The sequence below is a fragment of the Chlorocebus sabaeus genome, chromosome 9, assembly GCF_047675955.1.
Source record: "Chlorocebus sabaeus isolate Y175 chromosome 9, mChlSab1.0.hap1, whole genome shotgun sequence".
In the NCBI taxonomy this organism is placed as follows: Eukaryota; Metazoa; Chordata; class Mammalia; order Primates; family Cercopithecidae; genus Chlorocebus; species Chlorocebus sabaeus.
The window spans coordinates 86,739,342-86,760,925 of record NC_132912.1 but is presented as its reverse complement, the minus strand read 5'-3'; the positions used below and the strand labels follow the sequence as shown (position 1 = coordinate 86,760,925).

General features: G+C 33.5%; 1 protein-coding gene across 5 annotated transcripts in view; it reads right to left on the bottom strand.

The window, feature by feature from the left end:
- PCDH15 (protocadherin related 15) overlaps window positions 1-21,584 on the bottom strand; it is a 1,804,329-nt gene that overhangs the window by 43,001 nt on the left and 1,739,744 nt on the right. For all 5 annotated transcript variants that reach the window (XM_073019143.1, XM_038008761.2, XM_038008762.2 and 2 more), the window contains 3 exons: window positions 20,287-20,502; window positions 10,659-10,747; window positions 228-404 (listed from right to left, as the gene is read on the bottom strand). In XM_073019143.1, coding sequence (XP_072875244.1) covers window positions 228-404; window positions 10,659-10,747; window positions 20,287-20,502 — 482 coding nt within the window. The remainder of the gene's footprint in view (window positions 1-227; window positions 405-10,658; window positions 10,748-20,286; window positions 20,503-21,584) is intronic.

The following is a 21,584-nucleotide window of genomic DNA, read 5'->3' as shown; positions in this document are numbered from 1 at the left end:
ATGCCTATAAAGAAAATGGGCCCTCTGAAGTCGCTGTAGCCCACACCTAGACCTGAAAACTTTTAGGCATGAGAACCCTAGGTATTGTTTCAGTTTCTTCGCTTACACTTCACTTTCAACAACTATTTGGTGGGTTTTAAACGTTAAGTATTTATAGCCTCAAATCAGAAGCATCTATGGTTGCTATTGTAACCAAAGAGCTGTTACAGATAACACAAAACACTTACTTAAAAAGCTCATTTCTATCGATGGCTCTGTTGGTTTGGGGGTCGATTGCATAGACAGTCAAGTCACATTTGGTGTAATCTTCTAGGGAAAAGGCATCTCCATGTCGGCGAGCACCAATGGACTCCACTACAACCTTGGCACCAGGAATTTGTTCCTGAACATAGCGATCCAAGATCCTATAAATCAAGCAAAGTACACACATGACAGTCCAATGGGTTTTCTGGGAGAAAAAAAATTACTCTCAACTTGAAAAGACATTTAGTAAATGAAAAATGATGACAGCCTGGTTTTTGTTAATGTTTACTGAACATAAACCCTTGAAAAACATTCTCTATATTTTTTCAGCATTTAGCTCCCAATGATGCTAGAAGCTGAATAAGGTAGAAAAGGTCACTAACCATGTCCTATTTAACTTTAGGCTTTTTGAATTTATGATACCATTTGAGCTTTTACATGGCTCATGGGAAATGCCAAATATGCTGTACAAATAAAGCTGTCTATACTTTATAGGAGACATGGGGTCTTAGAACCCTTGACTTCACATGGTTGGTGTCATAAATTACATCTCCCACTAGAGTCTGTGACACATGACACGAAGCTATATGCTAAGAAGCAGGACTAGGGTGCCTGTTTTCCCAAAGGTATAAAAATCCTTGCAGAATCACAGCAATGGGAGAATGTAGAGATATTTTGCAATAGAAGGATTACCACGTTAAGATAAAAATATGGCATGCAAATCTCAGACACTATTTAGGTGAATACAAACAACATATACTATCTTGTATAAATTACTGATATTCAATTTAAAAAGCAGAGACAATGTTAATCAATAAATAATTTTCCCATCGCATTACTGGATTTTAATTGAAAGTATGAATCCTTACCATTTCACAAATGTCCCATTCCTTATTAAAAACTTTATATTATTAATCCAAATATATAAACATTAAGAGCATATAATTCAATATTTATAGATGTTTAAATTTAAATAACTTAATTTTAATTACTATATATGATAAACATTCTAAAATTTATAGACTCAATGCTCTTTTTTGAGTCTATACTTGGAGGTTTTTTGGGGGGAAGAAGGGTAATATATTCTCAAATTCTTTTATACATCAGAAAATAACTTTTGCTTCTAATGCCACAATTGTCATATTTCTTGCTCTATTGAAAGTATATTGCCTTAAGAGTCTTGTATGTGCTTGGTTTGTCCTTGTTACTAGAATGATGAGGTTATAAACTTCGGAGGAAATGGCTCTACCAGTGCATGCCAAGAGACACTACCAATCATAGTGAAATGTTGGTTTGTTTGCTTGTTTTTAAATGTTTGTAACCCAGCACTGTTGAAATCTGTCTTATTGAAGATTCCTGTCACCACGCCACGCCCACTGGTCTCTCGGCTTTGCAATTTCTTTTCTGATGATATTCTTGAAGTAGACTAAAGAAAAGATGATGTGGGAAAAAGGAGGAGGAACAAATTCACTTGGCAAATTCCAGTTAATAGTTGAATGCCTGTAATTCCAGTTACTTGGGAGATGAGACAGAAGAATCACTTGAAGCCGGGAGGCAGAGGTTGCAGTGACTCCAGCCTGGGCAACAGAGCAAGATTCTATCTCAAAAAAACAAACAAACAAACAAAAACCCCCAAAACCTGAATATAATGGATGCACTCAGAGACATAGACTTGTCTAACATCATTTGGACTGTGCTTTTCGGATTTTTTTTCCTGAGAGATTTATGCTCATTTAACAAAAATAAGAGGCCTTGGAGCCAAACCATATTATACTCTTGGTATTTTGTAGGAGGCACAAGCAATAATGATATAATATTGAGGAGCACAGAGGTTTGGCTTCAGTTTTAATTTCCTATGCTTATCAATTGCATAACCTTAGACAAGTAATCTTAAGTTCTCAAAGTCTCAGGTATTTTTGTTTGTTTGTTTGTTGAGATGGAGTCTCATTCTGTCACCCAGGCTGGAGTGCAATGGGGCAATCTCAGCTAATTGCAACCTCCACCTCCTGGGTTCAAGGGATTCTCCTGTTTCACGCCTGGATTACAGGCAGGCACCACCACACCTGGCTAATTTTTGTATTTTTTAGTAGAGACAGTGTTTCACCATGTTGTTCAGGCTGGTCTCAAATTCCTGACCTCAAGTGATCTGCCCACCTCGGCCTTTCAAAGTGCTGGGATTACAGGTATGAGCATCATATCTGGCCATCTCTGTTTCCTTAAATACAAAACAAGGAAATAATGTACCACATGGGGTTGAATGTGCATTCAACGAAATAAAGCTTTTACACAGTTCCTAGCACACAGTAACTATTCTATAAAATGAATATTATTTCTATTAATTTGACTTAAATATTTCCATTAATAAGCTTCTTCCTTGTCTCAAATTCATTCAAGGCCTTTAAATAATTTGTGGAATTAATAGGAAAGTATATTTTTCACTAGTATAATCAGTTCACAAATCAAAACACAAACAGGAGTACATAGTTAAAAACAATGCAATAGGTGGCTGTCTGTCCCAATACTTTGGTCTAACAATTTATGCCTTCTCTGGTGCATTTTGGCATTGATTTGCCATATTCCAAGGAAATTGTTCATATATGCATAGATTAATTGTGTGCCATCCTACAGTGAAGAAACAGATCTATTTGCTTGGGTTCTTTTCTGTTTCTCAGTGCAATACTGCAGACTCATGTCACTAAAAACATTAGATGTGGAGAGGGAGGGAGGAGGGATTGCATTGGGGGTTATACCTGATGTAAATGATGAGTTGATGGGTGCTGATGAGTTGATGGGTGCAGCACACCAACATGGCACAAGTATACATATGTAACAAACCTGCATGTTGTGCACATGTACCCTAGAACTTAAAGTATAATAATAAAAAAAAAAAAAAAGAAAGAAAGAAAATGTGGCACATATACACCATGGAATACTATGCAGCCATAAAAAAGAATGAGTTCATGTCCTTTGCAGGGACATGGATGAAGCTGGAAACCACCATTCTGAGCAAACTATAGCAAGGACAGAAAACCAAACACTGCATGTTTTCCCTGATAGGTGGGGATTGAACATAAGAACACTTGGACACAGGATAGGGAACATCACACACCGAGGCCTGTTGTGAGGTGGGCGGACGGGGGAGGGATAGCATTAGGAGATATACCTAATGTAAATGACAAGTTAGTGGGTGCAGCACACCAACATGGCACATGCATACATATGTAACAAACCTGTACATTGTGCACATAAAAAAAAATTAGATGTGGAATAAAATATAACTGTACTAATATCTTCATGGTAGCAGGGAACAATGAAAAAAATAAGTCTAAAAACAAATTATGTCATTTAAAACATGCAATAATGTCTTCACCTTGAGCACTTTTTTGTTAAACTTTTAAAGATCTTTTGGGATAAAGTCTATCTTATGATAAAAAGAGATATAGCCTAATCTTTACTTCTGTATCTTTTTCTTATAAATTTAAAAGTGAATTAAAAGTGAATGCCAAAAATTGCCCTGAATCTGACTTCTTGGTAGCAATATACCTATTTAAAATGTAAATAGTACAATCAAGTATGAAGCAAAACAGTATCTGATTATGTCAAACATTCTCAAAACAGAAAACTGGCTTTGATTAGTCCTCTAAAAAGTGAAAAAAAAAAATTAAATTTGAATGATAATTACAATTATTGAACAAAAATTACATTTTAAGATTTTATTGTTCCCCTTTACTTTGAATACTCTATAACATACACCTGTTAATGTTTATTTAATCATGTCACCTTTAGAAAAAGTTTTAAAAACAGAAAACTTCTAAAGAAATATGTTAATATAGCTAATATATTTTATGTAACATATTTTAGTATAGTACCACATACTAATTAATGTCCAATACAAAGTTTATCTAAATAACTTTATTAGAATAAATGCTCAAAGTTTTATTTAACTGATATTTTTTCCTATGCAAATAGCATTATTTTAAAATCACAAACTAAGGGTGTCAATAAACAATTGATTCGCTTAACTTACTTATTCTCAAGCCAAGTTATTTTTAGTAGATGCCCTTAAATTTCAATTTACAGCATTACCTTATCCAGTTACCTATATATACATCTTCAATTAATTTCAACGAGAAATTGCATTATGAAAAACTGTAGTGTAAGGTGTTTACTGATAGTTTTATAGCTGAGACAGGTATTTACTCATGGTTGATTTAGCTTTTAATTTATTTACTTTTTTACACTAAAATTATTGCAGCAGCCATCTTCTCAATTACCCATTTGTCTGTGTGGATGAGTTGAGTTAAAATTACCATGTGATGAGAATTTCAGGTTTTGCATGCTCAGCTTACTCTCAAGAAAAGATGGGTTGGGTTTTTAATTAGGTTTGCCTCCTAAGAGGCAATGTAACAGAGGAAGCTCCGTCTGCTGGTGGCTGATAGATGTAGATTAAAATTAAAACTCCATTACTGTGTCTTCGTGGAAATTACTTAACCTCTCAAAGTTTCAGGGAATTTATCCATACAGTGGGAAAAGTCATCAAACCTACCTCAAAGATCCTCTACGATAGGTTAAGGAGACTATATCCATTAAATGCACATAATCTAACCAATATGAAGCATGCTATAAATGTTAGCTATTTGTTGTGATGGTTACAAGAACTCTTCAGATCTCATGATTATAAACCCTACTTAGCCTTTTGTTCAGGTAAATGGCTTATATTTATCTAGCATCATAGAGAGTTCCACCCCAAGTCCTTATCAATATTTTTTCAAAAGCTTTGCTAAATGAATCAACAGGCATTGCAGATGGCTGGAGGGATAAAAATACAGGAATGCAGTTCCTGCTGTTCTGAATTTCTTTCCTCCATTAATACAGACCCACAGGGACTCTACCTAGACTCTACCTAAATGGTGCTCCAGGTACCACGGAGCATTTTGTTCATTACATTACATGGTAACCTCTCTGTGGTATCCCACAAGATAAAAACATTTTCCCCTAATCTGGAATCAGATTTAGAAGGAGTTCTTTTGTACCAGAAGAGATATGGTTTTGTTAATTTTGTAACTGAGTCTGTTCTTTTTGTTTAGCTTGTTTGCCTCTTTCACTTTGGCCCTAACAAGGTGAAAGTCAAGTTTGTGATTACTCTATATGGACTATGCAGGCCTTTGCAGCATTTCTGTAATTACTTACTCTTACTCTGATCCTTTCTTTAATTTCTTTGTTGTCTGTTTGCTTTATTTTTCTAAACTCATTTTTAATGTATTTTACCTTTTTTCCCTGTGTGAATCATTGTAAACTACTTGTGTTTCTTTTGGAATAAAGTAGGCAATTAAAACAAAATTAAATTTAGTCTTTAATATTTATTAGACATATATGAAAGCATCTAAAATATAACTTATGACTTTCTGATACAAACGGAATTCTCTTGCATAAACATTCTGTGGAGTTTATGTCTCACATTAAAAAACAGCAGCACAGACTGTGGTAAATTGAATAAATTAAAGAAAGTGTAGAAAAGAATAATAAATAGGATTAAGAGAACAGAGGAATTGACTCTTGCTGATTAAAGTGGTCTCTCAAGAAAGTGATATATCTACCTTGTACTATGGGTTGGGGTGAATTATAAAAATAATAAGCTGTTCAATTTGGCAAAACTTCTAGGTTATAAAACATAAAAAAAAGGAGGAAGAGAGGAAAAAATTTTAAAAGAACTAAATGTCCACTACGTATTTTGGAGATCTCCATAAGGCAACTGTGATTCAAATGTTTTGATAAAACAATATATAATGATGTCCTTATTTTTACACAACTATTTTCTAGTTATCTTCTAGTTGGTACAAGCAAAAGATCTTAAAAAGAAACTGAACTGAATGATATTTGAGGGGAGAAAACCAGATTATAATATAACTTAAGATTACCCACTCAGTCTTTCTTTGCTTTTCTTCCGAATTTCTAGATCTTAAAATGAAAACATAAATAAAGTCGGCCTGAATTTTTGTTTCTTAGTGTTTTATGAGTGAATTTCACTTTTGAATATGAATAACCCCTTCCCTTCAAATCTCGGGAAAAAATATACCTGTATCAATTATTTTTTCTCCATCATAAGTTGATAAGAACATTTCAAATACTTCTAAAATATTGAAGCACAATTCAAAGATTCAGTCAATATATTGGTACCTTCATTACAATGGTTCATTTTGCATTAATAATTTTATGTCTGTAATGTATATCTTTTGGTCATGTTATTTTCTTAAACAAAATAGTTGCCCCCAAATTTTGTTTGTATTATTTTCACAGAGCAAATAAAGACAACATAAACATGTTTATATTTGATTTAAAACTAAACAGTGTTTTTAATTGATCTTCTAATAAAATATATTTTTAATCTGGGAAGATCCTATTTATCTCTTTTTGAAAACAACAACAATAGCGCAAAGATTTTAAACTTTTTTCAATTAAAAGCAAAATGAAAATGTCCTCAATGGATTATAGAAACTATTTTGTTCGTTTATTTGTTTGTTTCTTTTGGCTTTCCATTGTCTCCAAAATGTTGAATACTAAAAAGTAAAAAAGAAAAAAAGTAGAAAGAATATTGATTCAACAAAATGCACTACCTAAATGTAGCAGTCATGCCTCATCCTTTATTTTTTTCAATCTTTTTTCTTTTTCTATGTTGCTGAGAAGGCATGGGGAAAGGGCACAAATATGATTGACTTTTTTTTTTTATGTTACATCTCTCAGATGGCAAATATTAATTAAGAAAGTTGATTTATTTTCTTTATATATATATATTTTTTTCCCAAACAGAAGCTGGTATAATAGAGTATAAGCATTCAGAAATGTGTTAATGAGTGAATGAATGATGAGTATTATGACTACTAAAATAAGAAACGCATCTATTGGAAGAAACATGTCAGCATACAGGACTCTTTATGGAATCAATATGCAATGGAATCTTGAATTGATAAGTGATTCGCTTTCGGTAGACTTTGCTTATAGAAAAATATGTACAAATTTGGAAAAACCAAGTCATACAAAATAAAAAAATCTTACCTTAATATATATGAAATGTATTATCAGAGATAAAACACTAATTTTTGTGAATTTAAGCCATTTTGCAGATGATCAATCCTTAAACAATTTACTCATATTGGACTAAGATAATATTCCTTCAAATAATAACTAAGAATCCATGTAAAATAAAATGTTTTAAGCCTCAAAAATAGAACAGAAGTGAAAGTCACGGAGCACCTTTGTTTATAATCATCTTTGTTCCATGTGATTAATTCAATACTAAAGTTTTGGAAATAATTAAGAATCCTGCCATATTTAACTAAAAACAGAATTTTAAATCTCTACTTTTTCTACATTTCAAATAGATAAGCATTAAAGATGCTACTCCAATGTGCACAAGTATTATTATCAAACAGTAGCTTTTAATTGTGTAATTGCATACTGGGGTATCTTCAGTTCTGTAGAGAACTATGATTTCTTTAATCACAATTAACCTAGTGAGTTAAAGACAAGTCATTCTTGTAAAAAGAGGTTATTTCTCTACTAAATAATGCCCCAACTGAATATTTCAAAAAGTAGTAAATAAATTTTCTTTCTGTCAAAACCATGAATTTCCAAGGCTTTGAATAAAGCTGAGTCAAACTAAACCTGTTTTTCAAGAATAGTAAATTATACCTTGAATAATAAATGGTAGGATTTATTATTATATTTGTGGTTTGTATTTTATTTTTATGATTGCCTTCAGTTTATTTTATAACTGTTACATTCCTACTTGTATTTACCTGTCTTTATTGCAGTTATTACTACATAACTTCATATTACATATTAATTTATTAATATTGCTATTTTATATCCCCATTTTTATGCAATAGAATAGAAGCTCCATGGCAACAGGGACTTCACTTTGTTCACTGATAAATCTTCAGTTACAATCTGTAACTATTTATTTTTTAACTAATAAATCCCCAGCTTTAAGATACAAATGCAAAAACTCAAAGAGTTTGATACAGTGGCCCAAGACTTCCTAGCTAGTTTTTGGTGGTCTGGGAAATGAGCCTAGGTTCTCTGAAATAAAAAGAAGCTCAACTTTTCCCCTTAAAACCAAATTTTTATTACATTGATTTAAGAAAGTGTGTTAGCAGTTATTATTTCATAGATATGCTTCCTGAGAGGCCTTCCAATTCTCCTCCTAGAAACATATATATACACACACACACACACACATATACACACATATATATATAAACATATATATATACACACACTTTATATACTATACAAATAAATTCTATATATGTGATATATATCCTAGCTACATTTCTAACGTAGGTTTTGTAACCTTAATTCTAGGAACTATAGATTGATTACACAGCACATTTCAGGTGTTACATAAATATTTCATAAAATTGAGGCTCTTCCACATCAAGTCAGTAACTATTTCAGTAAAGCTCTACTATAATTGAATTTTCATATTTTATTCAGAAGGTAAGAGATGGGTTTGAGCAACTCTGAGAAATAAGTTGTCAGTTCCGATTCATACAGAAATACTGTAACTCTGTGTTTCTAAACTCGAGTCTATACATTTCAAAATGTCTCTTTTATAGATTCTTAAGGATTTAAATTTTAGAGCCACAAATTCCTCTTATTTGAGTTTCATGGTGAACTGGGAGTAGAAAGAAGTTATAAAATGCAAACATTTCATAGTTTCTTCTTTAGACAATTATTTACCAATTATTTGTCCATTGTGGTTAGGTGTCCCTACTGTTATTCTCACAGTTGTTTCTCCTATGCCTTAATTTAAAAAAAAAAATAATAATTTTAAAAACCACAAGGCTTACAAAGAGGTGAATTCTAAGATCAACTGAAAATACGTCAGAGCATAGATATTCAAGGGGATCTGTAGTGGATGCAGATCCTCGCTGGAATTTGTGGAATACAAAAAGGAATAGGTTTTATTACTTATGGGGACTGGTCAATTTTATAAGCTTAAAATCTAAAAAGTAGTAAAAAAAAATTTCAATATAGCCATTTCCGCTGATTCAGTGAGGTGAGGAGTAATCATCATTACTATAGCAGCTAAGATTTACTACAATCATTCCATTTTCCAAGTACTGTGGTCTTAGCTATCAAAGTATACTCATCTTTGTAAAACCTGCTCCATTGTAAAATGGATATGTCAGATCATTATTTTTCCTTTCATCAAGTGTCCTCATTTGTACTAATTATATACTTACCAAGGAAACTTTATCTTATTGCCTAAAATATTGGTCTACCAAAAAATAAAAATAAAAATGATGATCACATGATATTCTAGTTTTCCACTTCATCAGATAGGGATGTCTCGAGGGAAATATAGAAATGGCTTTGATGATAATATAACTTGTCACCTAAAAATGTCACAGAGAATTAATGTGTTTATTGGTCTTGTCACTAGAACAACAAATTCTTCTATTTAATTAACTATTTGGCACCCTGATGGCTACCTGAGTTATGTGTGTATTTTCATCACTCACCCCAGACACGGATGGGGGAGTGCTGGGGCTTCAGAGTGCTGACTCAGGTCTTAACGGTTCTTATCACTACCACTTCCATCTACTAATGTAGGTTTCAAAAAGGGATCAGAAATATTTCTGCTTAAGAAAACTCTAAATTTACATTTACATAGGTTTTAAAAAAATCTACAAAAAGAAATCAGACATGGAAGGGATAATTTCTTAAACAACTAACTAGTGTTGAAAAAATGGAATATCCATATGTAAAAAAATAAGGTTGGGCCCTTACCTTACACCATATGCAAAAATTAACTCAAAATGGATTAAACATCTAAATATAAGACCTCCAAACCATAAAATGCCTAGAATAAAACATATGAGAGGAGTTTTGTAACACTGGATTTGACAATGATTTATTGAATATGACGCCAATAGTACAGGCCACAAAAGCAAAAATAGACAGATGGACTACCTCTGATTTTAAAACTTTTTTCCCAATTAGTGACACAATCATCAGGGTGAAAAGGCACCCTATGGAATGTGAGAAAATATTTGCAAATCTTACATCTGATAAGGGATTAGTATCATAATATCTAAAAAACTCCTACAACTGAACAGCTAAAATAAATCAAGTAACCCAATTAAAAAAATTAAAATTAAAATAAATCAAGTAACCCAAAAGGAGGGAGGATGGGAGGGGCATGAGGGCTGACAAATTAGCTATTGGCTACAGTGCTCACTATTTGGGTGGTTGGCACACTAGAAGCCTAAACCTCACCATTATGCAATATATCCATGTAACACACCTGCACATGTATCCCCTGAATCTAAAATAAAATTTAAAAAATAAAAAAAGTTAAAAACCATGGTCATATAAAAATAAATATATAAGGAAACAAAATCAATTACTCTGTTAGATCTTCTATCTTTTTTTCCACTAGAGTAGGAGGCACATTGGAAACAATGACTTGCATATCCAGCTGATTGACCACAGAGACCTGAAAGAAGAAAAAACAGAATTCATTTAATTTTTACTCACTGAAATTTCCATAATCAGAAAACTCCCACATTACCTCTTCCCTACTATGCATAGACACAGTGGTTTCTCATTTTCAAAATCAGGAACAATTTTTTTTTTTTTTTTTTTTTTTTAATTATACGATCTACACAAGGGGTTGGAGACTAACTGGGGCAGACTGTGCATGAGAAACTATTTGTTGTTTACCTAGAAATTAAGAATCCTGAGTGATTTCAATTGTTTTTGGTTTTGTGTTTGTTTAATTGGGTATTTACTGACACATGAAGGGTGGCATTTTTTAAAAAATTTGATTGTTAAGGGACACCCAAGATAATGAAAAGTATGTTTTATATTTTACAAGTCTTGAGAGATCATTTATTCATTGTAACTAAGAATCTGAGATATGACTGGTTAGAATAATTCATTCTATGAGGTCATCACATATAGTTTTCTTATCTGTTTAACCAACTTTAAATTTGTGTAGGTAGAGATATATATTTAGAACTTTACCTATGGGTTAAAAAGCTAATTTAACGGCTATTGATAATTATGTCTCATTCATTTAAAATCTACTGAATTTCTTCTATGATCTTACATTTGAAAAATAGAAGAAAAATAAAAATATTTATTCTGTGCTTACAACATGGCATTTATTCTTTTCCTCAATATTTTACAGGTTTAACTCATTGAAATATATAGAAAGAATCAGGTTGTTATTAAGATCATTTCAATTTTAAAATAAAAAACATGAATGGAAGATATATTTAATAACTTAATCCTAATTAAATGCAGTCTGTCTTACACCAGAGTTTGTGCTCTTTACTGTTTTTCAATACTGATATAAAAATTCTAAAAGGCCATATGTTATCATGCACATACATTTACACACTATTAAAATATAAAGGCATTTGTACCAGAATCATAAATTGAACACTCTGGGTTAGGCATATTTAGCACCGCATCTCAATACAATCTACAGTAGGGAGTAATTTCACGTTGCCATACATTTTTTTATGGCCTCCAGGTTCTTTACATATAGAGACCCCTATTAGGGGTCACAAATTCAGATGCCTTCAGGAACTAGGCAGGTAACTTAAAAGAGAAAAGTAGCCAGAAGTATGAAATGATAGAAAGAAATGGAAGTAACACAAATCCGAGAGCACATAACTCAGCTGAAGAGGTCAGCTACTACTCACCTCTAAGGAATATTGCAATGTGGGGAAAAAAAAAATTCAGATTTCCTAGATCTTTCAGTTTTTCAGGAAAAAAAGAAATCCAAAATATTATGTAAAATGTTTGCTACTAGTTAGAAATCTATCAAACCATTGTGTGAGCCTAATCAATCATGTCTGAAGACTCTATAAGGAGTAGGTCTGATTACTACTTCTGAGCAAGCAGTTTATGCTGGCAGTTTTAACTTTGTGCCCCTAACCTGTTATAGGAGTCTGGGACCAAATGACTAAATTTCCCTTCAACGTGTAAATGAGTCTTGATTGTCTTTTTACAAAACACATCTAACTTCACTAGCAAAAGGGATCATTACAGTTTTTATATCACTTTGTCTTTTCTTATTGGTATTGAGTAAAAAAGGATATAGAAGTTGCATAGAAATATTTTTTGTTTTATTATTTTTGAGTTTTTAGCAGTAAAATTACATGATAAAAATTTCTAGAAGTATGTATATGAAACTTGTATAACTGTTCCCTCCTTCCCTCCTTTCCTTCTTTCTTCCTTCCTTCTCCTTCTTTTTTCCTTCTTTTAACATTGGACCAGAAAAGGTTAAAAGTTTTGATAAAAAGCAAACCACCTGGAACAGGTAGTAACTATAGAGTGTTATCCCAATGAGAATTATAATCACTAGGCCTCATTCTCTGTTCCCTGAAGCCCCCATCATCTCCTCTAACTGCTGCACTCAGAAGTACTGGAGTCCTGGCCTCAGGACAGAGGAGCTTTTGTAGTGGGACTAGTGCTGAAGCACTTCCTAATTCCACCATCTGTTGGGAGAAGGCCCCTGTACCATGATGTGGGTCGTGGATACAGTGAGTAGTAGGGAGCATTAGCAGGATAATGGAAAAGAGAAGAAAATGAGTAGGAGAAATAACTCCTTATTATTGAGTCTTTCAGTGGAAAATTGTTAGGACTGTCTGACCCGTCAAACTGTTCTCTTCTCACACATCTGTCTCCTGGTCTGGTAAGCATGTGCTTCAACCTACCTTTTCTGGATGACAGACTATTAGAAATCCCTACTATTAGTATTCCTCTAATTCTCCAATGTCTCTTATTTCCCTACATTCATCCTGCCCAGGCCTTCAAAAATAGACGCTTCAGTAAACTGTCTTCAAATTATCTGATTCTTGCAATGTAGACTTAAATTTTTTAAAAAAATCTGTTTCCAATGTGCATGAATTTTCTGCAAGGTTCTTATGGATATAGATCCAAAAAACTATACAAGCTGGTGTCAGGCTGTATATACCAGAAATCTGTCACACTTTACAAATATTATATAAGATGTGAACAAAAACAAAGGTGGGAAAGGAACTAAGTAGTAACTAGTGGAGGATAGATTCAGCAGCCACAGAGAAAGACCAAACATAAGCTTTTCTATCTTAGGGTAGAAACAGGATTTAATCAAGGAAATCTCCTGCTCCCAGGATGGGGATCTACATTATATATACCCAACAGGATTTCAGAATTGGCCTGGACAATTCTGTATGTCTACCATTATTGTCCTCTTCAAATAGGAATTTCTGTTGGATATTCTGTATTTTTCCACCATCTATACTGGGTGAATTTATTTTCTGGATCACTAAAATACCAGGAGTTCCCTCTAGACCTGATAAAAAGAACAGCATGACAGCTAAGATTCAGGTGTTAACTTTGATAAGATTTTGTTCTATTTGTGTGGAAAATAATGAAATATTTGATAATCAGAAGTATAGACTGGTTAGCTGTTCACCAGCTCTGTCTATCTTCCTATTGGGAACACACAATAGATTTCTCAGCCTTCTTTGTAGTTTAATGGAGCCATATGATGGAGATCTGACCAATGTAAACTTAGTGGAAGGGAAAGAATGAATGTTGTTAAATCTGAAGGAAAGTCAGTGCTTTCCCTTCATCAGAAAGATAAGTTACTTATTCAAAATATTTTAAGCCGGATGTGGCGCCTCACACCTGTAATCCCAGCTCTTTGGGTGGCTGAGGCAGGCCGATCAATTGAGGCCAAGAGTTTGAGACCAGTCGGGCCAACATGGTAAAACCCTGTCTCTACTAAAAATACAAAAAATAGCCAGGCATGGTTGTGCATGACTGTAATTCCAGCTACTCTGGAGGCTGAGGCATGAGAATCACTTGAACCCGGGAGGCGGAGGTTGCAGTGAGCCCAGATGCCGCTGCACTCCAGCCTGGGCGACAGACCCTGTCTCAAAAAAAAAGAAAAAGAAAAGAAAAAAAAGTGAGATTTTGAGCAAAATTCTGACTGAAAGAGTGGGAGTTAACACTTAAGGTGTCTGGAATATATCAATTTTAAAGTTATACTTTATTATGATGTTAATATATTTTGAAAATAGACTTTTGTATTTTCTTTTAAAGATACAAAAAGAAAAAATATTTAATTCTGATAAATTAACAAAGGTCGCACTGTCGCACTGTATTTAACTCCAAGAGTAGTTGTCTCACACTTACCTCTAACTAATTACTTTAAAATTTTTTAATCTCCTCAATGTGCTAATGTCTGATTTATGTAGAACACACACATTTTGACTACACAAATGCAGAAAATAAGATATTACAATTTACATTTTGGTCTTCCACAGAAATTCTACAACTTAATTCTGGTTTGTTTTATCATCTATAACAAGGATATTTAGCTCTTTAAGATTAGTAGATTTTATTTATGCTACTTTTCCAGTATACCTTCTGCAAATATGCAAATATTTCCAGAACTTTGCATGTCAGTTTATTACACCAAATATTTAGTAATTTTTTGTAAAATTATTTAATTCCATAGGTTAACAACTAATGAAGGCTTTATAAATATGTTTCCATCATCATTGAGATTTATGCTTGTAATGGATTAAAATTACTAGGTATTGTTAAAAAGAAGAGAAATAACATTTGTGAAGCACAAAATTTAAAAAAAAAATGGCTGGAAATTTACATGTTATGATGTCTATGTCCTTTCCATTTATTCTCATAAGTTTCTTATACATTTTAAATAGTGCTGTCCAATAGAAATATAATGTGAGCCACGAATACAAATCACATATGTAATTTTAAATTTTCTGGCACCCACATTAGAACGATAGAAATAATAAGATTAATTCAATAACACATTTAACCCAATATGTTTAATATATGTTTAGTAAAATATAATTTTAACATGTAAAGAACATTCTACATATTATTATTGAAGTCTTTGAAATCTGGTGTATATTTTATACTTATAGCACATCTCTGTGTGACCTAGCCATGTTTCAAGTATTCAATAGCTACATTTGGCTGATAGGTAGCATATTGGACAACCCAACTTTAGAGATATTCATCACCTCCTGCTTGAACTGTCTTTCCTAACTGGTCTCTGTTGCAAACTCACTTTTTATGAAATAAAAGAGGTGTTTTAATAGTCCACTTAGATAATCATGTATTTTCTTTTTAAAATACTACACCAAAATTCAAGGTTAGTTTCCACATGAAATCTAAAACCATGTTCAGTTACACTAAAATCTATTTGTCTGTCTTGTACTTGTTTTTTGTTGTGTGTGTGTGTGTGTGTGTGTGTGTGTGTGTGTGTGAGAGATGGAGTTTTGCTCTTGTTGCCCAGGCCAGAATGCAAGGGCGTGATCTCAGTTCACAGAAACCTCCGCCTCCTGGGTTTAAGCGATTCTTCTGCCTCAGCCTCCCGAGTGTCTGGGATTACAGGCGTCCATCACCACACCCGACTAATTTTTGTATTTTCAGTAGAGATGAGGTTTCATCATGTTGGCCAGGTTGGTCTTGAACTCCTAACTTCAGGTGATCCCCCTGCCTGAGCCTCCCAAGTTGCTGGGATTACAGGCTGAGCCAACACACCCAGCCATTGTACTTTGAATAGATCTTTTACACATGTATAACTTTTTAACATCTTGCATTGGCCACTTAGAAAATACAAGTTTACTGAACACTGCAGATTTTGCAAATATCAACACATTTCATTACACAATATCAATAAATAAATCACATTATTTAATAAAACCACTGACTCATCAAGAAAGTCTAAATATTCAGAAGCTAGTAAAGTTTACAGTGACAGGTACAATTTTTTTAATATTCTAATTTGTCCTTGAAAGCTTCAGTATTATCATTACTTGTTTACATTGAAATGACAGGCTCCCTTCATCCATTTTGTGTAAATGCCTACCAAATACTTAAGTGTGAATAACCATAGTTTGTCTCTAAGTTGCTCTTTCATATGACAGTGTTAGTCCATTTAAAAAGCAGCTAGTTGGCCGGGCGCGGTGGCTCAAGCCTGTAATCCCAGCACTTTGGGAGGCCGAGACGGGCGGATCACGAGGTCAGAAGATCGAGACCATCCTGGCTAACACGGTGAAACCCCGTCTCTACTAAAACTACAAAAAAACTAGCCGGGCGAGGTGGCGGGCGCCTGTAGTCCCAGCTACTCAGGAGGCTGAGGCAGGAGAATGGCATGAACTCGGGAGGCGGAGCTTGCAGTGAGCTGAGATCCGGCCACTGCACTCCAGCCTGGGTGACAGAGCGAGACTCCGCCTCAAAAAAAAAAAAAAAAAAAAGCAGCTAGTTCAGCTTGCATAGTGCTTTTCCTTGAGGCAACCATCTTCCACATACAGCAGGTATACTTTTTGCCTACTTCTCATTTCATCAACAAATATTGAAAAGGTGTTTAGGACACTTTCATTGATAGGTTAGCCAGCTGCCTAGATAGATATACAGTATTTACTAAGGGAATGAATGTGAGGTTTAGAAGACAAAGGAGTCAAGAAATTTTTTGCCTAAGGAACTCAAAGTGATTTGGTCATCAAATAAAATAAGGAAGACTATAGGTGGAAGAAATATGATGAAGAAGAGAAATCCATTAGGAAACACTAAATAAACACCTTTTTAAAAATATTCAAGTGGAATGGCTACATGTACAAATAAATATGCGAGTCTGGTGTTCAGGAATGAGCTTTAGGGTAAAGATGTAAGTTTGAGAGCTTTCACTATGTAGATGATATTTTTAAGTTATGGGACTAAGTGAGCTTAACAAGTGAGTGAATGAAAAGAGATGTAATGTCTGAGTCCTGAGAAACCTCAATACTAAAAGGTCAGGAGAAGAAAATGAACCAATAAAGGAGACTGAGAAGGAATAAACAAGGGAGTATGGTGGGTGGTCTGAAACCTTAGTGAGGGTAATAGTCAAGCATTGCTGACGGTTCAAGTAAGATAAGGACTGACCTATCAGTACATTTCCTAACATGAAAGTCATTGGTGGCATCGACAAGAATAGTTTGGAAGAGTGATTGGAGAGAAAACACTCCTATGATTAGAGGGTTTAAGAGAGATTCAGTAGTGAGAAATAAGTCAATTCTAACACAGAATTTTGCTAGAAAGAAGAATAGAGAAATGGATGACAGCTAGAAGGTGATATAGATCAAGAGATATTTTAGCTTTTGGAAGATAGGAAAAAAGCATTGTTGTGAGAATAATCTGATATAAGGAGGAAATTTATATTAATAATGTAGAAAAGAAATGGGAGAGCTGCTGAGGCAATGTCCAAGAGCTGGTAAGTGGGAATTGAATCTACTGTATAAGTAGATGTACAGGCTTTAGATAAAAACAGAGAGAATTCATCTAAAGGAGCTAGAAAGAAGGCAAAGAATATTGGTCTAGATCCTGGAGGGTAGGTAGATTTAGTGGTAGGAGTCATAGAAGTGTCCTTCTAAATGCTTTAGTATTAGTTTTCTGTGAAATAGCATGCCAGTTAATCAGGCCATAGTGAGAATGAGGACAAGGTATTGGAGAATTAGGAGCAGAGAAGATTTTCTGTGACATCGAGGCAAAATATAGAGTGATTACTGAACAAAGCAAAAGCTCATTTGGAGGGTTTTAGTCATTAATTTAAATGGATACTGATGCAGGAGAATAGGGTCTGGAGGCAGGGAACCGAAGGCCAATTTGTGCTGACTTCCTAAAGCTGAATCAAAAGGGAAAACACCAAGGTCTGGGGCCAGGGAATCAAGGCCAATTCATGATAGTTTTCTAATGGTGGATTAAACAGGAAACTCCTGGGTCTGGGGGCAGGGAACCTAAGCCAATTAATGCCAACTTCCTAAAGCTAAACCAAAAGAAAGAAAGAAAAAAAAACATCTCTCCACACTCCACCTGAGTAACAAAGGATCAAAGCCTACTCTCCCTAAAGCCCTCCCCCTTTCTCAGGCCATTCCTCATTCATTTTTCCTCACATACTCTTCTGGACTGAGTACACATTTGTAATTTATTCAGACTTGTCATCATCTCTCTTCCTTCTTGGTTTTGGCACTCATACTCTCTAGATAAACCTCTTATTTATCTCATCTCCTTTCTCTTGACTGGTAGGATTACAAAGCTTACCATAAATATCATTTGGCTGGGATGGCATACTAGATGTTATTAGTTTGCATCAGAATATGATATCTATATATAACAAATTATGGTTTCTTTGAATTAAATTTCTTTGTAAATATATTTTGAATGATATTAAAAGGCATATTCTTAAATTTCCACACAATAGGTATGGAATTCAAACATTAAAAATAAACTTTATATCTCATATGTACACTAATATGTACAAAATATATACATATATATAATTAGATTGATATATATTTAAAGATTATATATTAAAAGTATATATTTTGCAAAGATTATATATATTTTGTTTGTGTTGATTTTTATAGTATTTTAATTACACTTAGTGTAGTGACTTTATAGTTTTTAGTTTTTATTTTATTTTTTATTTTTTGAGACAGAGTCTTGCTCTGTCACCCAGGCTGGAGTGCAGTGGCTTGATCTCGGCTTACTGCAACCTCTGCCTACTGGGTTCAAGCGATTCTCCTGCTTCAGCCTCCCAGTAGCTGGGATTACAGGTGCACACCACCACACCCAGCTAATTTTTGTATTTTTAGTAGAGACAGAATTTTACCATCTTTGCCAGGCTGGTCTCAAACTCCTGACCTCAAGTGATCCACCTGCCTCGACCTCCCAAGATGCTGGGATTACAGGTGTGAGCCATCATACTTGGCCTATGTTTAGCTTTTAAGAACCAAAATGTGCATATCTTAAATAATAGAACAATAGAATAGGACATTATGTTACATGAAATAAGCCAAAAACAGAAAATTTAAAACCACATGTTCTTATTCATGTATGGAGTCTAACAAAAGATGATCTCATAAAAATAAAGTGTATAAGGTTCTATAAGTTTTACCGATCTTAATTTGATCATAAATTTATGTCAAACTTAATATCTCCTATGTCAAAACTTCTTGGCTTAGAGTGGCCTTCATTTACTCTATTGCAGCTTTACTGTTAAAAAAGAGAATGCTCCTGGAGGACTGTTTGGGCCACAATCATGGTGATTGTTCTTCACCATTATCTAAGAAGAAAAATATTTGATCATTGATGTCTGCATGTACATGAAGGTTATGCTTGTCCAGGGAACTAAATGAGGCGAACTGTGAAAAAAGGAAAATGTACAATGCAAAGAACAAAAGACAACTTATTCTTGATCTGTCTTTATGTGACAAATATTTCCAATAAATATACTTTGTATTAGGTTCATCAGACAAAAGTCCAAATAACCTATGCTTTCAAGTTGGTAAAGAGTCCACAGGATATATGAACTGCTATTAAATATTTTCAATAAAAGCTAATATCGAACTTCCCTTTCAAATGATCTATCACTGAACTTTGCACAGCCTAAGTGAAAATTAGAACAATGATATTATTGACTATAGCCAAATATAACTTAGTCAAGGTTAATCAATGTTATCATTGGGGATTTTGATAGAACAAAGAAATAAATACTACTGGAACAAAATTTGCCCCCAAACATTTTCTTTGTATTCTCAATTACAAAATGCTGAAAGTAATTTAAACAAATAACTTCATAGTTTAATTTCCATAGTATAACTCTGTGAAGTATTTAAAATTTTTATGTAGCACTGGACAACACTATATTAAAAATGAGCTTTGAAGACCAAATAGAAATCCAATGCTTATACCTTTGTTGTTACAATCATAATTTTTCAAATATTATAATGTTTTTCTCAAAGGTCAAGAAAAATAAACATCTTATGGTGTTATATATATGAACCATATATTTACATATTCCTAAACTATAGTGACTAACAATCTGGGTGAATATTAATAATAACTATGTTTTTGAAAACCCGTTCTAAATTAATCTTAGAAGTTCTATAAGCTGAAAACACTGACCCATGGCTAGTATTGCAGCTACTTCCCTTTCCTGAAGTTTTATCTACTTACAAGTACATCGGCTTTGCCACTCAGTCCCTTCCCATAGTCGTCAGTTGCAATAACTTGAAACTTGAAGTAGGATCTCCTCATATTGTGGAAGAGCATAGCAGTTTTGATAAGCCCTGTATATGTTTCCACTACAAATCCTTCTTTTCCCTCTTTAATTGGTGGTATTATGAGTCTGTAGGCCATGACACTATAATTGCCCGTATCTTTATCAGTAGCCTAGGAGGAGAAAAAAAAGAGATTATAATTAAGCAGGAAAAGATAACCTTTATGAAACAGCTTATTTTTGTTTGTAAGAATGAGGTTTCTTATGTAATAATAACACAATAAAGCCCTCCTAAATGTCTATTTTTTCTGGATATAGTTATGTAGATTCATAGACTTTGTGTTCACAGTTTCGAATGGTTGTTATTAGAATGATAACAATTACTGACTTATGAATAAAAAGGACATAGGTATAATTTTGTACCCTTTAACAAATTTCTCCCTACCCCTCCTTTCCTTTTACCCTTCCCAGCCTCCAGTATCTTGTATTCTACACTTTATTTTTATGAGATCATCTTTTTTTTAGATTCTACATATGAATAAGAACACGTGGTGTTTAACTTTCTGTTCTTGGCTTATTTCATGTAACATAATGTCCTAGATAGGGGGAATACATTCTAGTGCCCTATACCACTGTAGAATAACTATAGTTAACAATGGTAAATAGTTCCAAATAGCTATAAGAAGGATAGTGAATTTTCCCAACACACAGAAGTGATAACTGTTTGAGGTGATAGATAGGCTAATTAATCTGATTTGATTGCAATGCATTACACATAAAGAAACATCTATGATGCCAGTAGGTAAGTACTATTCTTATTTGTCAATTTTAAAAGTAGATTTTAAAAAAACAGACATAGATACTAACAGAGTCAATGAATCAAGATTTTTGGTTTACGTGTTTGTTGAGTTCAACTCTGTGTGTTGATCCAAATTGGTTGGAGGATGGGATTGGTTGTTTACCTAATGTTTGTCTTGCTGTAATAAGCATACTATGTGATGGTATTTTTGATGTAGCATATAGCCTAAGGGGGATAAATATAAAAGAATGTAGTAAAATATCTGAAATGAAATAAAATAAAGTACCATCTGACTTCCTTTTTAATCATCTTGTATCCTGATTAAGCATATTTGTTCCTGGTGATAGGTACTTACGATCCACATAGTAAAGTTTTCTACCATTTAGAATTAAAAAGGACTGACACATTGTTTAGACGTTTTTCATTTGTTTTTAAATACAGTTATGAGAATCATAA